The 23,888-nt window shown below is 43.2% G+C and overlaps 1 protein-coding gene across 2 annotated transcripts in view; it reads right to left on the bottom strand.

Moving 5' to 3' along the window:
* The window catches only part of LOC142043375 (vascular endothelial growth factor receptor kdr-like), a 141,225-nt gene that overhangs the window by 82,118 nt on the left and 35,219 nt on the right, over positions 1–23,888 (bottom strand). For both annotated transcript variants that reach the window (XM_075054530.1, XM_075054531.1), the window contains exons 2-4: positions 20,731–20,827; positions 16,531–16,742; positions 2,475–2,602 (exon numbers count right to left, since the gene is read on the bottom strand). In XM_075054530.1, coding sequence (XP_074910631.1) covers positions 2,475–2,602; positions 16,531–16,742; positions 20,731–20,827 — 437 coding nt within the window. The remainder of the gene's footprint in view (positions 1–2,474; positions 2,603–16,530; positions 16,743–20,730; positions 20,828–23,888) is intronic.

Genomic DNA, 23,888 nt, shown 5'->3' with positions numbered 1-23,888 from the left:
GGATTTCATGTAAATACTTTCAAAGTAATCAAGCTGTGGTATCTCTGTTCAGAACCATTAGGAAAATTCAGGAAAATTACAGAAAGAGATCTGAGACCTGAGGCTTAAATCATGCTTTAACACCCATGAAGGTCAAAGCTGTAAGTGGCAAAAGCACACTGAACCAGATCAGTGACTAAACAGATCTGACAAGACTGAAAATGCTTTTTTTTGCCCAGGATTAATATCACATTAAGCAAAATTAGAAGTTTGAATTGTGTGTCTTAGCATGGGTTTATTAATAACAAAGATGATATGTAGAGTTAGCTGGGATCTGTTTAGTATTAGCAAGAGGTACCTTTCCCCATACATATTTAAAGGCCAGAGAGTGCAATGATTTTAAAGTATAATGGTAACATAAGGAACTTAATTTACGGTGGAAAAAAGTACATTTTCTACAAGAATAATAAAATGTGATAAAGCTGAACTTCATGGTTTGGCAGCTCTGCTCCCTGATGGCTAGGGGAAGAGGAAAGAAAAAATAACCCTACTCAGGAGGCCCTTTTCAACACTACACTCATATTAAACGTCTTCATAAAATATTCAAAAAATATATACTTAAACAATCAAACAAAAAGCATCAATGCTACTTGAAGGAAATCACAGTGGCTTTCCTCCCTTTGAAGTTTGTTGTCTATTGGAGATTAAATTTGGAAGAAGAGGATGTTCTAAATTTGTCTGATCGCCTTATTCACCTCTCCTCCCCCATCCTTACCTCCACCCCTCTCCCACCCGCTTCCTCTTCGCATGGGAAGCCGCCACCTTGGCTCCACACGGCGCTATGACATTCCCAGACAGGGCAAAACAAGTGGTGACTTTCCGTAGATGGGAGCCGGGGGCTGGCGGCTCCTGAAGCCAACACACACCTCCCAAAGCGCGTCCCCTTGAGTAGCTCACAGCTCACAGCCTCAGGAGAGTGTCTCTGGGGAGTGGCACTCAACACCTACATCCCTGCCCCGCAGTCCAGCTGCTCTCCCTTGAAGGGGAAAAATCTTTTGGGGACAATTTTCTTTGCAATTCGAAAGGGAGATTTCAGTGGAGATTTCATTCCAGCAGCAGCCTGCAGCAAGGTAAAGGACTTCAGTTTGTGTTTGAAGAAATTACCAGGAGAGAATTCAGCTGGCAAGCAGGGAGAGCAGGGCTGCCTATAAATAAGGGGATAAATGTGGAGGTCTGCTTGGTCGAGGTTCCAAGGCCACATTTAGGCTTATGTGACTGTGCCGAAGTCAGCAGCAGTACTCCAGCAATGAGTTTGGTTGAAGTAGGCTAAAATATGATGGGGATGTTTCATTTTTATAGCCAAGGAGGAGAAGGTGATAACACTTATCCAGGCTAAAGTGATAAGCTGTAACTGGAGAGGAGCCTTATTCCCCCCCCTTTAATCCCTACTGACAGAATTTAAAAATAGAGATCTGCTAAAGCAATAAGGCCAGTGCTGTCCCTCTGCACGTCTACTGGAAATTTGCCATTGGTCTCAGCAGGAGCCGGAGCACGGTCTCAGGCCTCCGTGATTTCATGTGCTGTCTCCCAGGAGAAGGACACATCTAACAACTAAGACATCTAACTGCTAAAAGGAGCAGAGGTCCTCAGACCCCTCTACCAGCACAGCATCAGCCCATCTGCATGCGGTCTGCTATCACGCTATATCCAACAGAACAACCTCATCTCTTACAGCCCCTCCAGAACAGGCCGTGGAAAAGGGGCAGAGGCAGAGGATGAGCTCTTGTTCCCATTAGGACAGCTCAAGCAGTCAGCCTAGCAGGGGAATGGAAAGGCACATAACCTATTAGGTAAAAGACAGGATTGGAGTCAGGAGACCTATGTTCTGTTCCTCAGTCCATGATAGGCTTCTCTATAGAGCAGTTCTAAAGCCCTTTAAATGAGTAACTAGATCTCCATCAATTGAGGAAGCCCCAGACCTTAAATTTCCACTTTTTTAATACAAAATGGCCTTGGCCTCCACAGACGATTCTGTAACCTTGACATTCAGATGTAACTGCTGCTGAAGGGATAGATGCTGTAGCCATTTATTCCCAAGGCTGAAACTTGGTTTAAATTTATGAAATCAATAAAAAATGGGCAAATGTTCTGAGGAGGTTCAAGGTATAAAAAGAGATAAGCTTTCATAAGGATAGCTAATAGCCAGGTGTTATACAAAGAATTCTAAAGAAAAATAGTGCCTTGTCATCTACCTTTGCCAATTTATGGAGGAACATGAAGCCACAAGCTGAGAAAAATATGTGATAAACTCAGCCTAATCCCCAAAACACCCTTGTACACTGCAAGAGCAGGACTGTGCTTCTGGATTTTCAGTGTCTTTGCTATTTTTTTTCTGAAAGTTACCCAGTTTCATACCTTTTATTTTGTATTTTTACCCATTGTGTTGGCAGCCCAGACCTCTGAATTGATTGAGTTTCTCTGAAACAGTCACTTACCTGGGTAAGCTTAGGTTTGATATCTGGCGAGGTAACTCGGCAAGGGATAACAACCGTTTTCTTAGCATCTAAAATGTAGATTATTTCGGGATGTTCCGGGTGAATCTCCACAAATGGATTTCTGGAGTCTGCAGGGAAAAGAACATTTATTTGAAAAACTGCTCCTTTACTGGTCAATGACCAGAAGGGCACTGAAATCTGAGCGGGTAACTGCCCATAGAAGGCTCACTGTAGTGTGTGACAAGACTTCCAGTCACATCTTGCTTGTTTGCAAATGCCAGTGTCATCTAGGGATTATAGCCAATGACCAAGAATTGGAATACCCCATTTCTAACCCTATTTTACCAGTTTGCAGTGTAATCTTGTAAAAACTCCTTTTCTTATCCATTGTCCATCTGTAAAAATGAATTTAATAAATCAGCTCCACAGGTCTTCGTGGCACTGGAGTTAGTTCTTTCCCCAGCAGTCTGAATTTCTTTCATAGGTGATATTGTATGGCAGCACTCCTGAATTCCACAGCAGTTAAGTGTTACAATAGGTTTACAGCAGTGAAGGTAAATCCACTGAAAGAAAAAAAGCTTCTTTTTGTAAATGAGAATCTCTATAATACTGCAGAAAGCATGCAAAAAGGGAATGTAGACCCACGATATTCAAAGCTAGGCAAGAATAATCTGTTTAACCTAACAGTGCAGTAACTTGGTCACAATCTTGGGGAACTGTGGGATTTTCTACAGACTGCCACAATAAATCAGACTGGATATACATATACAATAGAAATAAATAAAAATCTGAGGTAGGTTAAGTTAATAAAGCTTTTGAGTCTCATTCACTGATTTTCCCCTGTATGAATACAGTGATGGTCATCAGAAAATTAAAATAATGTTCGTGAAATCCTAAAAGCTTCAAGATTTTTCTAAAAAGCATTCTTTGACTTGATATTCTTATGGTATAAAGTTTCAAATACCATTCAGCTAATGCAACACCAACTACACCACACAGTGTAGGCAGTCAACCGCTTTTGGTTTGGATTATACTGTCGACAGGGGAGGGTGTGCACCCTGTACAATAACCTCAACCTGCTTATCCTTGGCTTGGGACCTGCCTCCACACACTTAATTATATTTTGGAAATGGCTTCACCTAAAGTATGGGAAATAGCTGACATGAAAGGTTTGTGAACAATCTAGCTTGCAAAAATATGCTCTGAAGCATTCTGACAGTACTTTAAAAAAGGATGTGCTATGAGGAAATTAAAATCAGTTTTCAAAAGAATGTTTAATTATTCCCAAATGACCTAAATTGGTAATGAATGCAGTCGGCCGGGGCTGACATATCTCAGCGCTTTGGGTTGGTAGGAGGCCTTCAACAATGGCCAAACACTTTATGGCTTTGGAAAAGGGAAACACCTATAGTGTAGGCAACCTGTTCTCCGATGTTGTATAATGAGGAAAAATGTCCTTCTTGATGAAGGTCATTAATGTACTTCCTGAACTCCCCTAGTATCCTCATGCCATGTTTCCTCCCTAATTTCTGATGTAATATTAGGGGATGTTTTATAGAGAAAAAAACAATGACTTATAGCTCGGTGGATCTAGCCCCCCACTTCATCTAGAAATTGCCCAGCACGGCCTGCCTCCGTGCAAATCCACGAAAAAGCCCACACCCTACCAAATCAAGACGACGACGCTCCTTCTAGATCTCGGGGAACCCTCCCGCTCTCCGCAGCCGAGAGGCCGGCGCTGGAGCCGGGCGAGGAGAGCGGAGCCGGAGGCGGCCGGCCGAGGCGGAGGAGCAGCCGCTTCAGGAGGGCCGTGCTGGACAGTTCCCGGCGGGGCAGCGCCGGGGGCAGCGCCGGGGGCAGCGCCCGGGGGCAGCAGGGCCAGCACCTCTCCTCTCTTACAGCCCCTCGGTTTAGCACGCGTTGGCCTGACTGCGCCAGCACGGCATGAGAGTATCTCCGGTAAAGGCTGCGTGTACCCTCATCTGTGATCAGACGCCTCTCGAACGCAGAAATCAAAGCCACGGGCTGTGTTTAAGAGCCTGGACGGTGTGATTGTCTTGGTTTAGCACCAACGCGTCAGGCCAGCTGGCCCCGATCCTTTCACCTAAACGCATGCTCTCATTTTACATCTCAGGCTGTTGTGGCAGCTGCTCCGTGATTGAGGAAAGCCCCAGTTGAAGCGTGTTGGAGTAACGCTATCTATTCATCCCATTAATCCTTGTACTACCGTATCAGGCTGCTCTCCCTCCTTCATCTGTTGGCAAAATGGGGAATGTTCTAAAATCTCCATGAAAAGATGGCAAAATATTTCTCTAACTTTTTTAGCTAGTGAGGAAAAAATCCCATACATGGAGTTTTAAAAATTCCAAGTATCCCTTTCTGGGTGTTGGCCATTTTGCCTGTTCTAGAGAAAGAGTCTAAAACTGTGACACCCTCCAGAATTTCTCCTTTCCTAGTACTCCATCCCTGCAAACAGTCTTTTGCTTCAAATCAGTGGGGATCCATTTTTCAATTTAAAACAAATGTTCACCCTTTGGACCCTGGCAAGGAACTGTGTATTCCATACTGTAGGATCTGTAATTAAACAGTAGGTGAAGTGCTTATTTATGTTGAATTTTTCTGGGTAACAAGTGTTCTACATGTAAGTGATGTAACTATGTGTATTGGTGACTTGCAGAACAGTTTGAACGTGGAGTATGAGATTTGGATTTGCGCTGCCACAGCTCCACTGACAAAGGAAAACACAGAGTTGGTTTAGGTCACTCGCTTTGTCTTTTATTTCCCCATGACTGGTAACTCCTCTGGGAACAGGTCATTCATCTGGGGATATCAATGTTCATTTCTTCGCTAATGACAACAGTCTTTGCTTAAGGAATGTCATGGAAATACGCAAGTGCTGTCCCTTGGAATTCATCTTAGAAGAATTAACTCGGTGCAGAGCTGGAGTTCCTTTGCTCCACAATCCAAAACAGTTTCATTCACAAAAACGTGAAGGGTGAAAGGCAGAGACTGAGACAGGAGAGTGGGACTGTTGCCTTTTGTAATTTTGATTGCTTAATTTTAGCTCTAAGAACTGGAAATAGGATTCCTAGTGGACAAAATGTACCCCATGTTTCATCATGATGAGAGCAAATGTTGGAGCTCCTTGTGTGTATCCGAAGGGTCGCATGTTATGATGATGTTTTACAAAAGGCACTTGGGTCACTGTGCAAGTACAAGAGATGTGTGATTAATGTGGGGAGCTATGACAAGGAGCTGATCAGTAGCACTGAACATGAAGCAGTAAAACAGAAGATAAAGACCAGAAATCTGGATGATGTCTATCATTTCTAGTAATGTCTTTTCATGTCAGCTTTTAGTCCATGCCATTGATTTATTCTGACTGGGTTGGTCTATTTAAAAGCATGTACGTGGGAGTAAGGGCATTGCAAGAAACATTGTGGGAGAGAGATTAATTAGAATTTAAAAATTAGACCTGTAATGTCCTCACATTTAGGAAGTTTCAGATACACATCTGGTTAGGCAGGCACTGGTTCTAATCAAGCCTTGAGCTGAGAAACCTGATCTCCGGACCACAACTTTGTAGCTTATTAAAATCCCTAAAACTAATAGGAAATACTGATACTCAATCCAATGTTTTATGCACTTTCCCAAACAGGTCTGCTAAATTATTCTATTGAGTCACATTATGAAAATGTGTTTAGTGTTTGTCCCTGAGCATTAGTGCTGCTTAATATCTCTGCAGTCTTGCTCTCCAGCTAAACCAAACTTGGAGGTATCAAATGTGGTGATATTTTTATAGCCAATTTTAAGGTTTGTCCCTGAGCATTAGTGCTGCTAAATACCTCTGCAGTCTTGCTCTCCAGCTGAACCATACTTGGAGGTATCAAATGTGGTGATATTTTTATAGCCAATTTTAAAGCTTGTTCAAATGGTGAAAGGCCTTTCTACTTAGAAGAAGACCCTGGATTATTAAAAGAAGATCCTTGGATTATTTGTTATAGGAAAAAGCAGAGAAAGTAGGTTTTTCTGTATTTGCAACAAACACTGGGAGTGCAAAACGTGTCAGGGGAAGTGTATTCAGATCTATTTCTAGTCTATGGAGAAAAAAGAGAGAAAACTAATGTGCCACGTGACAGGGGGATAGGACAAGAATATAGGCCAAGAGGAAACTTGCTGTGAAAAAAGGAGCTTCTTGATACCAAACTATTCACAAACCTGGATCAACTTTTGACTAATTGTTTTGACTGAAAAGATGGGAACACTGAATTTAAAAATATTTGTGCCAGTATTTTTAGAGGGAATTTCAGAATAGCACTATTTGTTTAAAAAGTAACATAAATCAAAAGAAGGCAGCTAAGCAAAAGTTAAATAATCTTAAAATGTCAGAAAATATTGAATTATGCAATGATTGAAATATCTTAGTCAAAACAGCATAAAATTTCTCAAAAATATTTCCTGTTCAGGGAAAAAAAAATAATTATTTAACCCCATTCTCCTCCATCATCTCTCCCTACCTCCAAGACTGACGTCTACCAGATTTTCAGATTCACAACAGACCTAAAAATAGTCTGCTTTTTTAAGCTGTAAATAGGACAGATACTCATCATGGTGATACTAAACTAGTGAAGAACACCTAAACGGGAAGCATGAATTTACAGTGTATGTAACAGAAGGTGTATTTCATTCCTAATTGATTTTTAATAGCAGCCTGCACCTGAATTGCCATATGTCTAGCCAGTAGCTAGAATTACACTATCCCAGATAATAAGCTATAATCTGAATTGGAAGCCAAAATACATAAATCTAGCTTTCTACCATCAGTATGTGAAATCTAGATAGTGTTTTAAAATCACTGTGCAATTAACAACAGCAAAAGGCAGTTTCTGGGTTATAAAGACTGGGTTGGGAAAGGAAAAGGATGGCTTGAGCTGTAATTGATTGTTAATCACTAGTGGATGTCAGGTCTTGTGGACATTATTCTCACTCTGTTTTGAAAAAAAAAGAGAGAAAAAGGGTTTATATTTTATGAGTCCTTCTCTTTCCTACAGTAAGTGAGGTTTCCTAGAGCCCTGTGCAGTAAGTAGATGGCTGTAATTTGTGTTATCTCAGTGCTTTATCCAGTTTATAGCCTTAGCCTAAAGAGAGTTCTCTGTCTGCTAAAGGCCTCCTTTCCTCCCTATTTCAGTCTGCAATATTGCAGCTCTTAAACAGGGTGTGATACCTGTGTGAATTAGTGGAGCAGCTCCTCAAGTGAAGATGCTAAGGTGGCAGGTACTTGCAGGGCTAAACCACTATGGTTTTGGCATGAGAGGTTAAACATGAAGTTAGGTCTACACTTTGGCCATCAGTGGAAAGTGATTCTGGAATGAAAGGAAAAGGCAGTTGCAGGTGAAGGTCAAGCACTCACTAAATAACCCCGGGTATGTCAGCGAGGCCAGGGAGGCTTTTTTTCCTCCCTAACTGTGAAAGTCTGTGCAAAAGAAAAAATAATATCATCAAGCACTGAAGAGTACCAGCACACAGAGGAATGGAGCAAATCTCTGTGCGTCCTGCAGTCTGCTTGTGCTTCACCCCAGCTGCTCTAAAAACCCACATAAGCAGGAGCAAGCCGACCCCACTTGCCTTGGGAAGGAGACGCTCTAAGCAAGAGCACTTTCCAGGCAGCCTGACTGTTCACTTAACAGATAAGCAAATATAAAGTGGCTCAGCTTTGGATCTTAACAAAATGACAAAGAATAAATACTGAATAGGGAACTAATCAGCTGCCAGCTGATACCTTTGTTATGGTTTGTGCAGACAAAAAAGTGAATCCTTCATGAAACTCCTAAGTAGTTCAGACTGACTGTGGCATGGAAAAATGATCTGCTGGAACATCGGGAGTGTCACTGCCAGCTTTACAAACATGTTCACCACCTTAAGTTAACCAGCAATCAGTTAACTCCTTGTAAAAAAGTCTCTCAGAGACAGAACTTCTGGAAACAAAAGGGACAGGGTCACTTTTCTTTAAAAATGATAACCTTAGCCTCAAGGAAGATCTCTAATTCCAGATGGTGTAAATCAGTTGCACTCAACTGTTGCAATTTGGAGAGCTGTGGCATGGGAAATGCAGGTGTCGTCCTCTCTGCAGTTACCAGCACTGAACTCCAAGGGAAAAAACTCTCAGCAAAGAAACGCTTTGTGAAAATAGCGTATTTCCCTGTAGCTTGGCACATCTGTTCCTCCTGACTTGGGAAGGTAATACGCCCTATGAATCTCACCCATAAAGAGACACCCATCAATTCCCATGGGACAGTTAAAAAGAATAATTTACCATGGGCTGCAAAGCTCATTACATGTGAAGAAAGACAAGAGCTGTAGCACGTTAGGGACTTATCAGCTGCAGCACCAGCTCCAAGGCGAGGGAAAGGCCCCTTCCCTTCAGTCTCAGACTGGCTGTCTAGCTCTCCAGGTCAGTGGAAGTTTGCAGGAAGCTGCAGCCAGGCCAGGGTGTTACTGTTTACCCAGCACAGCTCAAGAGGGAACACAAACAGCAAAGCGAAGGAAACAGAGGCAGCAGGACAGTGGAGGGGAAGGGGGCCTGCTGTCCAGCCATGGGGACAGAGCCAGGCAGAAAAATCAAGCATGCCGCACACAAAAGCAACTCAAAGGTCAAGTGCCTACAAGAACATTGTTTACCTTCAGGCAGTGAAGCCCTTCATTTTTAAATTCTTGTTCTGTCTAGGAGGAGATTAATTGCTGCTTGAGATGAGCTTAGGGAGGGTCCCTTTTAACTCAGCGGTGTAATAGCAATTGCCCGGGGAACGTGCAGTTCTCTCTTCAAGCCTCCGCAGTGACAGCATGTGAACACTGATATGGGACTCCTTTGCCCCGCAGTGACATCTGTTCTTTTGTTTAGTGTTATCTGTAATATAGGTGGCTATCTACCAGGAAGTAGTGGAGGTCTGTAATTATGTCATGCTCACTTGCCATTTGAATCCCACTCTCCAGAGGGCTCATGGGCCCCGTCCTGCCAGCTGATGAAGCCGAGGGACTTAAAAGCCCTCAGCATTGCAGCCCAGGAACCCAGCATGTTGTAGACTCGGGCTCCCTCCTACAGCTCTTTACTCTTCAGCATTGTATCACCTGCCTGTGTGTTCGGAACATCCTCCCGAGATGCACACACACAGTTTTGTACAGGATTTTGGGTGCTTTTCATTTCTGCTCGTGTTTCGTACACTGTGATGGCAATTTGTCTCATGATATTTGTATCATATCTAAAGCTGTGGAGATAACATCACCTCTCCCTTCAGATACTATCCACCAGCCCATAGAGATGATAAGCACTGAATGGCCTTTGAGGACAGTCATCCATGGCTGTTCATGTCTGTGAAATTCCTGAACATTCTCATTTTGCTTCTCACTTTGCTCCTGCTAAAGATAATTCTCTCACCCTCACTATTTATTTTCTTCATTCCATCATACCTTAGCTGGGAAGCCTGGGCAGAGTTTCACAGGTTCTTTAAATTAATGTTTTGACATAATCCACATGAAGTTTGTCTTCGTCAAGGTCAAAAACACTGAGGAGGTTTATGATCTGTTTTTTACATTAATGGGATTATTAGCAGTTAAATGACACTTTGGTCAGAGTATTTTGGAAAGCTTTACAAGGAAGTTGCCTAGTCTGCTGCATTCCTCCTGGTAACCCATCAAAGCTTCTTCTAGGTACAGGAGTAACTTCTATAAAGTCACTTGATTTGAAACTGGATCTTTGAAAATAAAGGACTTTTCAGTTTGGCAGCCCAATGAAAAGAATTGGTGGTGGAATGTTTAGATTAAACAGAAAGCAGAATATTTTCTCTTTAGACAAAACAAAAGTGACTGCAAAACCCCCAGAAGCCATTCTGAGTCAACATGAAGCATTCTGTTTTGGTCAAATGAAATACATTCTTCCCCTGGAGATTACTGTTAGAAACACAAGCATATTTGTAGAGAAAAAAATCACTTTAAAAAGTGTTACTTCAAAAATTGTGGAAGCAAATGCTTCTCATTCATTGTCAAACAAATAAAAACCAACATGGAAAGATTTCTTTTTTTAAAAAAACAAGTCTCCATACTTTGGCTGAAATTATATTTCAAGCATCAGGAGAATTCATAAACTCTGACTCCTAGATTTTAGGCAGACATAGACTTTGTAGAAAATATTGACCAGCTTTACCTGAAGTCGCATTATTAAGAACAGGTCTCCTACATTAGCTGCTGCCAGCCACAGACCTTGGGTAAGGCTCAGCAATTAGCAATTACTGAGTGGATAAGAAATGGAAAGGAAGAAGTGGGGGAACTTTGTGTGTAATTTTGGCTGTCAGGTTTTCATTTAGAAATTCTTTATCACTGAGAAGGAGGGGATCATTACCTCTTCCTGCTGGGATGTCAAGTGCTGTCACTGAGCAAGTGCCAGGAACTTACGCTGCTTGCTCACCATCATATCTTACAAGGCTCCTCCGCTTAAAAGTGATCTTTTAGGATATGATTTGAAGATACTGAAGGTCTTGATTCAGAATGGAAAACATCTTACTTTTCCCTTGGATCCAGCCCTTAATACTTGAGGAACAACAGAGAGGGTCCTGCACAGTGACATAGCCTATATTCCCATGCCACGTGGCCCTAAACACTAGGATATGGTGCCAAACCCTTCCACCAGTCTGTGCAAGACAGCCAGCTTATCTGCTGGGCTCCACACTGAGCAGACGGGACAGCATTTGCCTATCGCAGCTTGCTGAGTGTCTGGCAGCAAGTGTAACTGTCTCGGTGTCTCCAGCGTGTAAGAAAGAAGAAATGCAGCTCCAGCTCTGTTCTCACTGGTAATATCTTCTGGAAAGCAAGCCAAAGCCCAAGTCAGGGCTGTCACCCTGGCCCTGCATTTCTGCTTCTCACATTCGGATTATCTCTGTGAACTGTCAAGAGAATTAAGGAGGCAGAAATCAGCTTCAAAGACCATCAGAACCAAAATATGATCTCATGTGAGGGGTGCTTTCATGCACTTCCATCCTCTTTAGATTTCCCTTGGCGGGGAAGGGATGAAGAAGTTGGGGCTTCACATCTCTGGACTGTACTGTTTGATAAAGAAGAGACTGTGGTTGATGTGACACTCTACCCTGATGCAGTACTTGTACCACCTCTCCTCCTCATTCTTTGCATTAGCAAGGGACAGCTCATACTCTTCCTTGTGAATGCCTTGCTGCTGGAGCTGACGAGCAGTGAGATGCATGCTCTGACAGGACAAGCTGATTGGATGCATCCCCCTTTTTCCTTCAGAACGGCCTTAACAGAACTTGTGCTGCCATATAAAAGTCTGTCTTGCTTCAGATTTGATTTCCAGTTCTTGTGCTCTGGACTCCTGGCAGGACTGCACTCTGGCTCAAGCCTGCAGTGCTGGCGCTTCATGGTGTCCGTATGAACTTTAGAAGGAGCCAGAACTCAAATTCTTCTAGTTACACTGTGTTCCTGCGAACATCAGTGCTGAAAACCAAATGTATAGAAACAAATTACTCCCTCAATCCTGCCATGTTCCTAACTCACAGTAACACTGAGATGGTGAATCACCAGCAGCTGAATTGCTCTGGGTGGGGAGACATTGTTAAAACGTTCACCAATCTATGTGTTCAAAGAGTGAACCATGCTAGGCACAAAAAGGAATTGGTGATTCTACCCCAGTGTATTTGGACCCTTGTGCAGCAACCAACGCTGATGTATTGGGCTCACATACATAATTTTGTGCCAATTACAGTATCTTGGTGAGAGGAGGTGGGAGTCATGTTTCTGAAGCAGTTATTTGAGAACTGGCTCTTATCATGGCCATAATTATTTCGAGAAACAGAGTAACAGCCCTGCTTTGCATAAAAAATAATAGAGGATGTCTGCTGCTGGCCTGCTCGCCCCATGTCTGCGATGAGGACATTGCTTCTTTTAGCCCTACAGTTCTAGCAAAGCAGTACTACTGGGGTGTGTCGACAGGAATCAAAGCATGGCTTGGAAAGTTGGTTGAACTTTTCTAGACACTATTTGGCAGGACGTGACCAGTTCCAGTTACCACAGTAATGATGTCAGACAAGTTGCTGATGGAGGGAAGCAAACCAGAATTGAGCTCATGCTCCTTCCTACTGATGCATTGACTGAGTGGTACAAAAAGGTGTAGCAAATCCCTTACTGCTACATAGAGCTAAGGAGAGCAAGGGGAAATCACTGCGAAAGCTGAGGCAGCATTTCAGCTGGTACAGAGAGCTCTTGAGCTGACCCCTGAGGACTATCTTACTTTGAGACAGTTGCTTTGCTGACAGTAACAGTATTTCAAATAGCTGAGAGCTGCAAGTCCTGACTTCTGTCTAGGCTGGGGCCTGGGATAATCCGTTGGGAAGGTGAAGAGAATCTTTGCTTGATTTGTCTTTTTTTCCTCCTTCTCTAAGCCATGTTAAATTTTGTATGTGCCCTAGGAAACAGTGTAGAGAGGGCTCTCTATATTTTAACACAAAATAGACAGCCTGCCCTTTCCTTTGGCACAGCAATCTCAAAGGCTGAAATAAATGAGTATGTTCCACACAGGGAAGTATCCATTTGGTTGGGAAGGGTAATTGCAGGAGATGGATAGAAGCAAATGACATTGGCTAGCTGGCTTTGGCAGCCTTTGCAGTGGAAATGCCATCCACATGAGACTTTCTGACGTGGGCTCCTATGTCAGCAGCTAATTTGCAGTGAAGACTTGTCTTTACTGCTACTGGTTGAAAGCTGGCTCAGCAGAGACAGCGTATTCTGTGAACTGAGGGTGGGCTTCCCCCATGCACCCTGTTCTCTGACAGCAGCCACGAGAGAGTTGCTTGGCTGCTCTTGCCGTTCAGCACTGCAATGCCGTCTTTGACCAGAAGCTGCGTTTCGCTGCAGAGATTATCCCTCAGAGTTGCAACGAAGTTAAACAATGCAGTTAAAAACCGCCCAACTATTTCTGTTCCAGCCCTAAGCTACGTTGTATTTTCAACAAGGAGATGGGCAACAGGAGAAGGGGATTACAATAAGCAAGGGGGTCTTGCTTATTAATTATGATCCTTGGGACTTGCAGCTGCAGCGGGAAGCAGAAAAGGCCTTGGGAACAATTATTCAGGATTAAGATCCTGAGTTCTCCCTCCCTCCAGACTGTCAGTGCACAGCTGAGGCATGGTGGCTGACCCTGCCGCCTTCAGGTCCCTTATGATCTGACTGATGTGCAGGGGTCACAGCTCAATTGCACCGGGGGGGAGAGCTGCTGAATGCCAGATTCTGACAGAGCTTAGAAACTCCACCAGGGAGGCTGTAAAAACAGAAGCGAGCACAGGAAATAATAGCCAATAAGCAGGGCTTCCGATACAATCATGTTCTCATTTCGGTGTCAAGCAGCAGGCCAGGAATGAAGGGAAAAAATACCATTCCCCTTCCTTTTTTGGCAATAATGGCTTGTAACCTCAGAGGAATCTCCAGCCTTCAGGGTCTGGCTCAACATTTTCTCACTCCACCTGGCTCAGTCTCATAAACACCCTGCTGAGCACTCCTCTCTCCATAGAACGTCCGGAGAGATGTTGTTTGGACCTCACCCTTGTCTGGCACTCACAGGGAACTGTGAGTTTCTTCACTTGGAGACAACTGATGGGTTTCACAGTGATGTCCAGACACCGTTGGACCAATTTCCTTAAAAAGGCATGTTTAAATATTGAAGAAGATCATAGGTACATTCTGAATGCCTTACTTAACTCCACAATTCGTACAGCCCTCACTGAAGAACAGCTTTCTTGTCCCCAAAACAGCCTGCTGGCTTTCAACAAATATACACAGAAATTGAATGGGAGGAAGAGCATGCCCTGAGGACAGCATCCATGCTGAGGTATAAATAGCTTCATTTCACTGGGGCCAAGCAGCTTCCTCAGACTGGCAGGCCAGATCCCAGCAGGCACTTGCAAGCTTATAGACTGAACTGCTGTGGCAGAGCTCTGCTTTGGGGTGGATGAGCAGCTGGCTTGCTAGGACATGGACCAGAGGGGTCCCCGCTGACTTACCTTTCTCACTATTTCACCCATGGAGTGCATAGTACAAGCTGGTTCATTTTCTACCCACTTTTCCTTCAATAACTTTTAAAGCACAGGAGGCTGAGTAAGAGCTTGTAGAGCAGGGACAGCATATGACACAATTAAATTGCTTCTGAGAGAGGACAGGCTTGGAGGGTGATTTAGAGGAAACAGCCCTCCAGTGCTGTTTTTCAGGGGAACCTTGGCACAGCAGTCTCAGGCAACCAAGAGGACATCCTGCGATTTTTTTTAGATTAGCACTGTTCCAAGTGCATCGCTGGCAAGCATTTCATAACTTGAGACATTTTCTTAAGAAAAATGCTCAGGCAGTCCCAAAAGATCCATAACATTTCCTGCACGTGCTCCCACCATAGAGTAATGAAGGCCTGGGTAGCCAGCCAGGGCACTGAATCAGGACAGAGAATTGAGTTTTCGGTGCACTGTTTCCTGATGCGTAGGCATTGGGCTGGGTTAACAATATTAGATGTGGGGCATCTGAGCAGTGCGTAATGAGAAAAGGAAACAGCTCAGCACAAGAAGTGGGGTGGATAAAGCAACCAGGGCTTAGAGTAACAGGGAAAAATTAAAAAAAAGGAAATAGAAAGGGAGAAAAAAATGACTGCAGGAACTAACAAGTAACACCAAAAAGCTACTTTCCGATAAGAGGAAGACTTGCTGGGAAAGCAGGATAAGGGTAGAAGGGGACTATTTTCAACAGACATAAAGAGACAGGAAAATGTCATCCACATGAAGCAAACAGGTGTGTTCACCTATAGTGCAGAAGTTGAATTTAGCTGTGTGGGTATATCACAAGCCCCTTGGAATGGAAGTCATGCCTCATGATAGTTTCACCATCATGAGCATTACCATGAGACTATCAGAACTGCGCAGCAAATATATGTTTTCTGCAAGTATAAGTTTGCTGAACTATTCAAATAATATCAGACAAACTCATTGCCTCTCTAGCATTTGTTTTAGTAAGAGGATTCAAAGAATCACATTTTAGCATTTACTAGAGAAATGAAATTAATTCATTTGCATGAGTATTTGTGGGGAACTGAATAATAAGCCTATTCACCACCAATGGAGTTCATGTCATCCCCTATTCAAGACACTAAAAGTCAGCTCCTTTATCTGACTACTCACAATGTCAGCTTGGAAGATCCAAGATGATTCAGTGGTTTTGCAATGCATTTGTCAAGTAGATTTGAAAAAAAAAACCAACCAGCATTTTTGGGGAATATTCTTCTAACAAAAGTTTGTATTATTGAAATAGTTGTTCAGTATATTATATTCAGTTAATCAGAGGACTACACTCCTCCAAAGTTTCTGCTTCCATTTATTATTGGTTCTGAACTCAATGATTCTGACACATGGGGAGAGGCAGCTCAAAGAGAACAGAAATGAGCAATGGGCCATTTTTTACAATAAAATATGTATAATGCAGTCGTCCAGCTTTGCTAAGTATGTCTCACAGATGTGAAGGACAAAGCAGTATACAAATGTGTAGGAGAGAGAGGAATTACAAAGAATGTTGTGGGGGAGTTTCATGCCTGGGGAGGAAGGGAAATAGAGAGGACTTGGCTATTCAGGATGAATCTTAGGAAAAGCACTGTGATAGCAAAACCCTTTAGGATATAAGAATTTAGTCTTAAAAGGAAAAGAGGTTTAAAGAAATCAGTGTATCAGTTATTTGGAACACAAAACTAGATGGGACAATCCAGTTTTCAAGTCCCAGAATTGAACAAGGTAGGTAATTTCTGGTTCTCACATCTGTGCACCTGTGAATTCAGCTGGCATGAAAATCCAAATATATCCAGCCTCTTCAAAATGTCAAAGCTGGTGCTTGCTGCAGTGCTGGGCTGGTGGGAAGGTGGGATTTGTGAAAGCATCTGAACTGGATTGCTTGTTCTACCTAGCACAGATCCCACAGTTGAACACAGCTTATATTACCAAAAAGCTGTAACAAAAACCCAAAGTGAAATCCTTACCATTAACAAACACATAAATCTTGGCCGCGAGATCCTCATTAGATGGGGAGTCATCATGATTGCAGGTGAAGTAACCGGTGTCATTAGCTATGACTTTCCTGATGACGAGCATGCTGCAGCTTTGCCTTGTGTTATTGCGACAATTACTTATGTGCACTCGGGGGTCTTCCTTCTGGTCCCCCCTCAAAAGCCAGCTTACAGAAGGTGGTCCCCTGTCAACACAACACACCAAAATCAAAGATAGATTCATGACTTCAGACAAAATTTGGGCTTCCTTCTGGCCAACTCTTATCGATGTTCCCAGTGTTCCTACTCTTGTCATTTGCAAATGAATGATAAAGGTTGTGGGGTGTTTGCATTTCCACCCATAAGAAATTAAGGTGGATCACCCCACACTCTTCCCCAGAGCAGGGGAGATTCCTGAAATAGTCTGTGGGAACTGTAGCAAGCTAGCTCCTGGAGGAAAGTTTGATTTTTATTTGAACAGACTTCCTGAACATGAGTTTGTTTTTATAGCACTATATTTTAGCCACTACAAACATTAGAAAGCACTAGATAAAATTATATGTTTCTTCCAAGCTGAGGACTTTGCGTATTTTAACAGCTAAATTAACTTATATTTTCTTATACTAAGGCTGCATGGAGAGAGGAGAACATTTATGTAACTTCCTATCACCTTTCTTGCTTAATCAGCAGTGACTCAGTCTTGATTTTTCTGAAGGGTCTGGAAGTAATCAGGTTACAAATCTTAGAATATCTGCTCAAGACACATTTTTTTTTCAATTCACATTGTCACAGCAGTTTGAACATAAAGCTAGCGGGGCAGATGATACACCATTTCACCCACCTGACCCGTTCATTGTCTTATCTATGATCATAGCTAATGCCAAGTGCAATTCTACGTAGTTCACCAGCAAAAAGCAAGGCCTTTTGATAACCTGTTACAGGACTCAAAGAGAGCTTTCAACTGATCTAAGTTAGCTCGGTAAGAGGCACTGGTTGCGCTAGTCCTGTTGTGCTGGAAACATCAGACCACACCATGGCAGCAGGAGCTCTTGGAGCTCTCTTCTGCTTAGGCTGCACTTTGAGGGCTCTGATGATGTACTACTACATGCTATACATGCTTATGAGATGAAGATTATGGTCTTTTTCTAGCAGACTGGTTTTTGGTGGTCAATGTGGAAACTGGTGGTGTATGGGGGTCCATGGATTTTTCTGGGGAGGAAGTTAGTATTAGAGAAAGGCAGTTCTGTCTGTGTTTGCAGAGAGCAGCTGCTCTTCAAAAGGACAGGGGGTTGACTCACCCCTTCTCACTCAGTGAATTCCCATTGACCCAATGGCATTTGCTGAGCTGAGGAAGGAGTAAGAACCTCTGGATTTCCCCAACTGCATGTCGCCAGGGAGAAATCCGGTCCAGACACGTCAACTCAGTGTAGAAATGCTAATACCGAACGTGTCTAACAAGCAAGCTGTGTGAAGTTTCCAGTTAGCTAATAACTCTAACTTCTCTTTCTGTGCCGGTGGCTTTGTAGTAGTGCAGTAGGTGCAATAAGGGAACGTGTTTGCCAGAAAATTCAGTGACACTTAAACAAACATCCTCTTGGCCTCCGTTTCTGCCAGTCCTTTTGTCGCCTTCCTGAAGATGATGCGCAAATGGGGCTGAACTCTTGAGGTTATTCCCAGCACAGAGCTGAACAAGAGCACTGGGAAAAGTGTGAATATCCTCTCTGGTGAACAGCCTCACCCTCATTTTTGGATGCACTGTTGACTTAGACAACCCCACCTCATCCGTCATACCAGCTTCCTGTCCCTCAGAGCACTGAATTATTTTTTGACATGGAGGTCCCTACCCAGTGCTCTTTCCCTACCTTACTAACGTTATTAATGACGTAATGACCGCTTCTGTCAAGAAATGGGACTCCTGGCCGGAATATGGAACAATGCCACTTCACATTCAGACACCCAGCTCCCAGCATGTCATCACGTCCCTGCCTGTCTACCGTCACCCAGTCTGGTGTCCATCAGGGCTGGAAATCTGCAACAGTGGCTCTGCAGAGCAAGTCAGGGATTTCACACGCCTGTGCTTCCTTACGTGTGCCCACTTTTTCCTCCTGCTTATTTTATCCTGGTGGAAGATGAAGACTTTGGCTATGGCTTTGGGATTTTCACACCTCTGGCAGAGGGGAGGCACAGCAGTAGCTTTGCCCAGGCAGCCAAAAGCCAGGAAATCCTAGCCAAGAAGCTTAAATGAATGGAGTTTAAGGGAGAAGGGATGTTCACATAGAGGTAGCGCAGTGTTCGGCAGTTACCTGCTCAGTCTGCTGCCTCGTGTTGTGCTCCACACAGCACTAATGCCCCCTGGAAGTACGAAGGACTTCAGAGCTGCCTTAGGGACAGTCCGGAGCTAATCTGAGTGTGCAGATGCTGGTGTGTTAGAGGAGGCAGGATGACAGACATCCAGGGAGGACCTGATGCAGGGAATCTTGAAGTGTAGAAATCACACTTCTAGCTTCTATTCCCAGCTCTTGTGTGACCTGAGTCAAGGAACTGAAGAGCTCCAGGCCTCTGTTCCCGTGCTAGCATGGCAGCATGCTAGCATACTTTTCTGGTTCTCAGATCTGTCGTGTGGATTTATTGCTTTGCATCCATAAAGCAATTTGGGACTGAAGTGCTAATAATTTCTTCATCTATTTATTCATCTGGTGATATGAGAAAAATAGCATGTTCCTACAGATTAAAAAGGCAGTGGATGGAGAACTGCTGTAAAGTATTGATTCAATTGGCCCGGAACACTACACCAAACTCATGTCCACATAATGTGTTTTATGAAGCACTGCATCTAGATTTTAAAGGACTGTTTAAACTTTATTGCCATCATGCTTGCTCCTTGCCAAACTAAAAATACCACTGTAAGGTTGTTTTGACCTCATAAGCCACGCCGCTAGCTGGAGGTATTTGGAAAAAAATGCCTTACACTCCAGAAGACATCACAAATTTACACAGTGTGAGTAAATTTACCTTTCACTATAACAACAAATTAAATAGAGTAGGACAAAAATCAGAAGGGACATATGTGTCAGCATAAACTGCAGCTTAGATTCACCTTCCCACTGCTTTTTCTTACTGTTTCCAGTAACTTCTGTTGCAAAAAACCATCCATGTAGTGGCTACAGTCAAGGGGACTTTGCAAGAAGGTGTAAAAATAATGTGTGCGTGAGAGAGAAACTGTGATAGTTTGTATTACCTTAAGCCTTCTCTCCTACAATGCTCTCAGAAAAATTTAAAAAGCAATCTCTCACAGTAGCTTGGCATATAAATCACATTCAGAACAAGTAACACCTACGTACATCTCAGTCTGAGGCCTTCTGTATGACTGAGCAAGCTAATGTATGTTTAACACAACAGAAAGGGCTCCGACTCTTTGTATTATGTATGGTTGTGTGCCAGTCGGCTGTGACCAAACGCTATATCCCCCATTTTCAGAGGATCATCTCCCTGTAAACACACGTCATTACCAAAATTTTGCTTGTTTCTTGCACAGCTAGTTTTCACACATTGTGCCAAGAACTGGAGAGCTGCTGTAATTTACAATATCAGCAGTCTGGTTTTTTATGAGTGCTGGTTATCTTTGATTTAAAGAATATGATATGTTTAAACAGGTCAGGTCTTTGAATGTACACATACTAACTGCTGTTTATTTAAATGTCATTTTATAGGCTAGATGGTATTTGAGGTTAGGAAGTTTAAGCTGATATATATATATATATATATATGTAAAGAGCTAATGACATGCCCTGGTGATCTTGTTTGTCATTTGCTTACGGACAGGGAGCAAAAGAGTGATTTTAGCTGCAGAGGAGATGAATCTGAACCTATTTTCAGATGAGGATTTTCCAGCCATGTCCTTAAGCATGGTACATCCCTCTCCCATAAGCTTTCCCTTGTGCTGACTCAGGATTTTGCTTGGGCCCCTTTACAGCATAAAGAATCTGGCCAAGCTGAATGCTGACCTGAGACTTTCCTCCCTGCTCTATTACAGCCCGTCAAATTCTCCTCCACGCAGAAATGCATGTGAGGGTAAACAGCACTGCTTCCCAGCTGGCTGTGCAGCAGTCTTTGCTCTACCCTACCCAGAAATTGTACTGTGCCAAGGTAATCAATACAGCGAAGGAAATCCAGTGTGGCTGGAGCAATGCTTACCTGCATTTTATTTTTAGCGTGTCTCCTGGTAAGATGACAATGTGGTCTTTTGCAATGCTTAGCGTTGGTTTCTCAAAAAATTCTTCCTCAGCAAGACCTGACCCAAATAAAGAAGAAATCATCATTAGACAGGCTATTCAGTATGGTTAGAACAGGCACAATACAGTTGAGGCAAGCTTTTTGTTTTGTAAATAGTTCCTAATTTGGGGGCCTACACAGTGCTTGCATTTATACTGATGCAATTCAGTTGAGCGTGGAGTTAGTCGTGAGATCCCCTTAGTTTGTTTTTAGTTTCCTTTATTCATCTCTTTCTTTTCTAACATTGAACACCTGCATTTCTGCTAATAGTCTTTCACTCTTTTTATTTATAGCTAGTGTTATTACTGAATTATTGCAGTTTTAGGAGAACAGATTCATTTCAAAAGGATTTTACACACATATAAAAGTGGAAGGAGTCAGGTCTTTGGGAAATAATTTGGTGTGTGAGCTTATACATTACATTTTAATCAGTGGGAGAAGAGAAGACAAATAATTCTGGGGAGCAATTCTTTGATTCATGACTGTGAAGCATCTGCTATATTAAAAGGAAATAAAAAAGCCTGCTGTTTTCCAAAGCACCATTCACAAATACTGCATTTGAACTAATAGCGAGCTGCTTGCTTTGTGGGCATTGTGGCTGTATACTGGTGTAATGCTCCAGGGCAAATTTGCAGTGGTGTCTGGGACACAATCATCAGTGCTAGTGTGACAAGGCTTGTCAGGTCTCTGATGACAATGGTTTTTAATGACATTAGTGATAAAGGTCTCTCTCATCACCATCTCCTGGCTCTGGAAATGTCTTCTGAATGTGAAACTATCCTCAGTGAGATGCATATCTGAGTGTACATCTATGACAATATAATTTTCAGAAAGTGAAACTGAGAAGGAACAGAAGTGAGGTTGGCCAAGCTGGTTTTCTTGTCCAAATTCAAAGTAAAGTAATCAAGGAAAGAAGAAAACAGACTTAGATAAGTATCTCAATTTCCAAAGCTCTGACATTAAAGCTGTATGTTTTCTTTCCCCTCCTGCTCTTCAAATCTCTATCTCCTCCTTTGCCTTGAACTTGATAAGCCAGAAATCTTTAGCTGGGCTTATAACAGAGGCATTATTCTCAGCAGAATAGTGAAGATAACATATCTAGCAAAAAGAGAAACATTAGGGTTTAACTTTTCAACTGGATGAAACAGTGATTTTCTTGCCTCCCACCTCCCAACTCTCATCTCTTTTTTGCTGGATTTGAGTAAAATGCTCTTAGCCTGGCATAGTCTCTCAGTGTGGAGAGTCAATCACTCCCACTTTGGAGAGTCTAGCTTCTCCCGTGAGCCATTCAAATTCCCTTCAGTAACTCTGCGGAGGTCAGCTAATCTCACAGCACCAGAGAATCCTTCCCAAAGGGGATCCTGCCCAGACAGCATGTTGCTGGACTCCCTTCGAAGGCATAGTGACCCTTCCTATAGACCTCTAGCTGAGACTTTAAACTACTCCTGGCCATTGCTTCAGCACCAGAGACATTCACCACCACCACCCCCACCCCCCCCCCACCTAGTTTTGCATAACTGATGACACTGTAGCTCTATCTCCAAAGTCCTTTGCAGAATTAGAAGTTGGAGTCTGGCCAACACAAACTCCCTCCAGTGCATGTGTGTGACACTATTTAGCATGGCCCTACCTAAAAACTGCTATTGCACGTAATGCTGTGGAAGCAAAATAGCCAGTGCATTCCAGCCCTGCAGTTCCCGTTTCTTTCAAGAAGTACCATTACTCCTAAACACATTCAGGATGACATGTGCAGGGTGCAGCATCACATTTATCAAAGAATCAACAGAAAAAGCCCCAAACTCTGCAGGAGGAGACACTGTCAGGCAAGTATGGCCTTGCACTTGGCTCCGAGTGCCCTCCGGTTTCTAGAAACAACCAGTTCACACTGAGCGTGGGTTGAGCTTTGGCATGTGGTATTTCACGGTGCTGAGGTATTTCACTTCTCTTAAGACCATGTGCTGAGCTTTGCAAAAACAATCCAAAACATGGCCAACAGCTTTGGATATGTTTGTCAAGTGTCACATAATTTGCTAGCGGAGGGTTGTTTGGGTCCTGTGTAGCTCACCCGGGACACAGCTACTACTGGGATCTGTTCTGGGCTGTTTATGCTGTGACTTCAGGCAGGTGCCGCTTCGACTTAGAAAATCCTGGGGTTTGAAATAATCCTTTATTTCTTTCCTCTTGTGCCTTCAGTTGTTCTTAGGGCTTAAGGGGGCTTAGCTGATGTCTTGAGCTGGCCTTTTGAACAGGCCTGAATTTTACCTCTCATGAGCAAGTGTGACACTGTCAGAGGGGTCTGGAGTGCAGTGCCAGGCAGCTGGCATTAGACTTAAGCTGCTATTGTGACCAGAGAGCAATGCAGGCCTTGGGCTTTTATAATATTTGAGACTGTTTTTGCTAAAAGAAAGAAAAGTATTTTTCAATTATTCTGTTTATACTTCTGAGCTACTTCTTTCCCAAAGTTTATTTTGGCTTCGGGAGCTGAAGAAAAGAATAAGCAAAGTGTAATTTCAGTGCTTTTCTACCCCATGGAGGACAGGAGAAGAAATTCCTCTGCCACACACACATTTGATCACAGCTGCCAGGTGACAGAGGGTTTATATAAACACAGCATGTGCCCTTTCTGGCACACCAGAGCCAAAGCTGAGTGGACTGGAAAAAAAAAAATTGAGGGCAAAACAGCGAGTAGTGGGGAAAAGGTTAGGCTGTGCTACATCAGTGCGCCTAAATGCCAAAACTGGCAGGATGATGCCCCACAAAATTTTTAACCTCCCATGGTCCCTTTAAAGCTGGATTTCATTTTTTGGAGACAAAGCTGGGGACAGCCCTCAGGCATGTTGGGTGAGAAGAAAGGGATCTACTCCACTTTCACATTTGTTTTATATATTTGAGGAGACTCATGGCTTTAAGAAGGTGTTAGGATGCTGCAAGCAGCTCCCTGCAGAGAGAAGCAGGCATGTAGGCTGCATCGTGTTTGGCAGTGCATACCCTCTTTCCACAATCCTGCACCCTAGCATTCGTTTAGCTTTGGAGTCTCATCCACACCAGTCAGTGGTGCCAGGGGAACTGGGATGGAGGTA

Source organism: Buteo buteo, chromosome 22 (assembly GCF_964188355.1).
Source record: "Buteo buteo chromosome 22, bButBut1.hap1.1, whole genome shotgun sequence".
NCBI classification, from domain to species: domain Eukaryota; kingdom Metazoa; phylum Chordata; class Aves; order Accipitriformes; family Accipitridae; genus Buteo; species Buteo buteo.
This window is presented reverse-complemented; position numbering and strand designations above follow the sequence as displayed.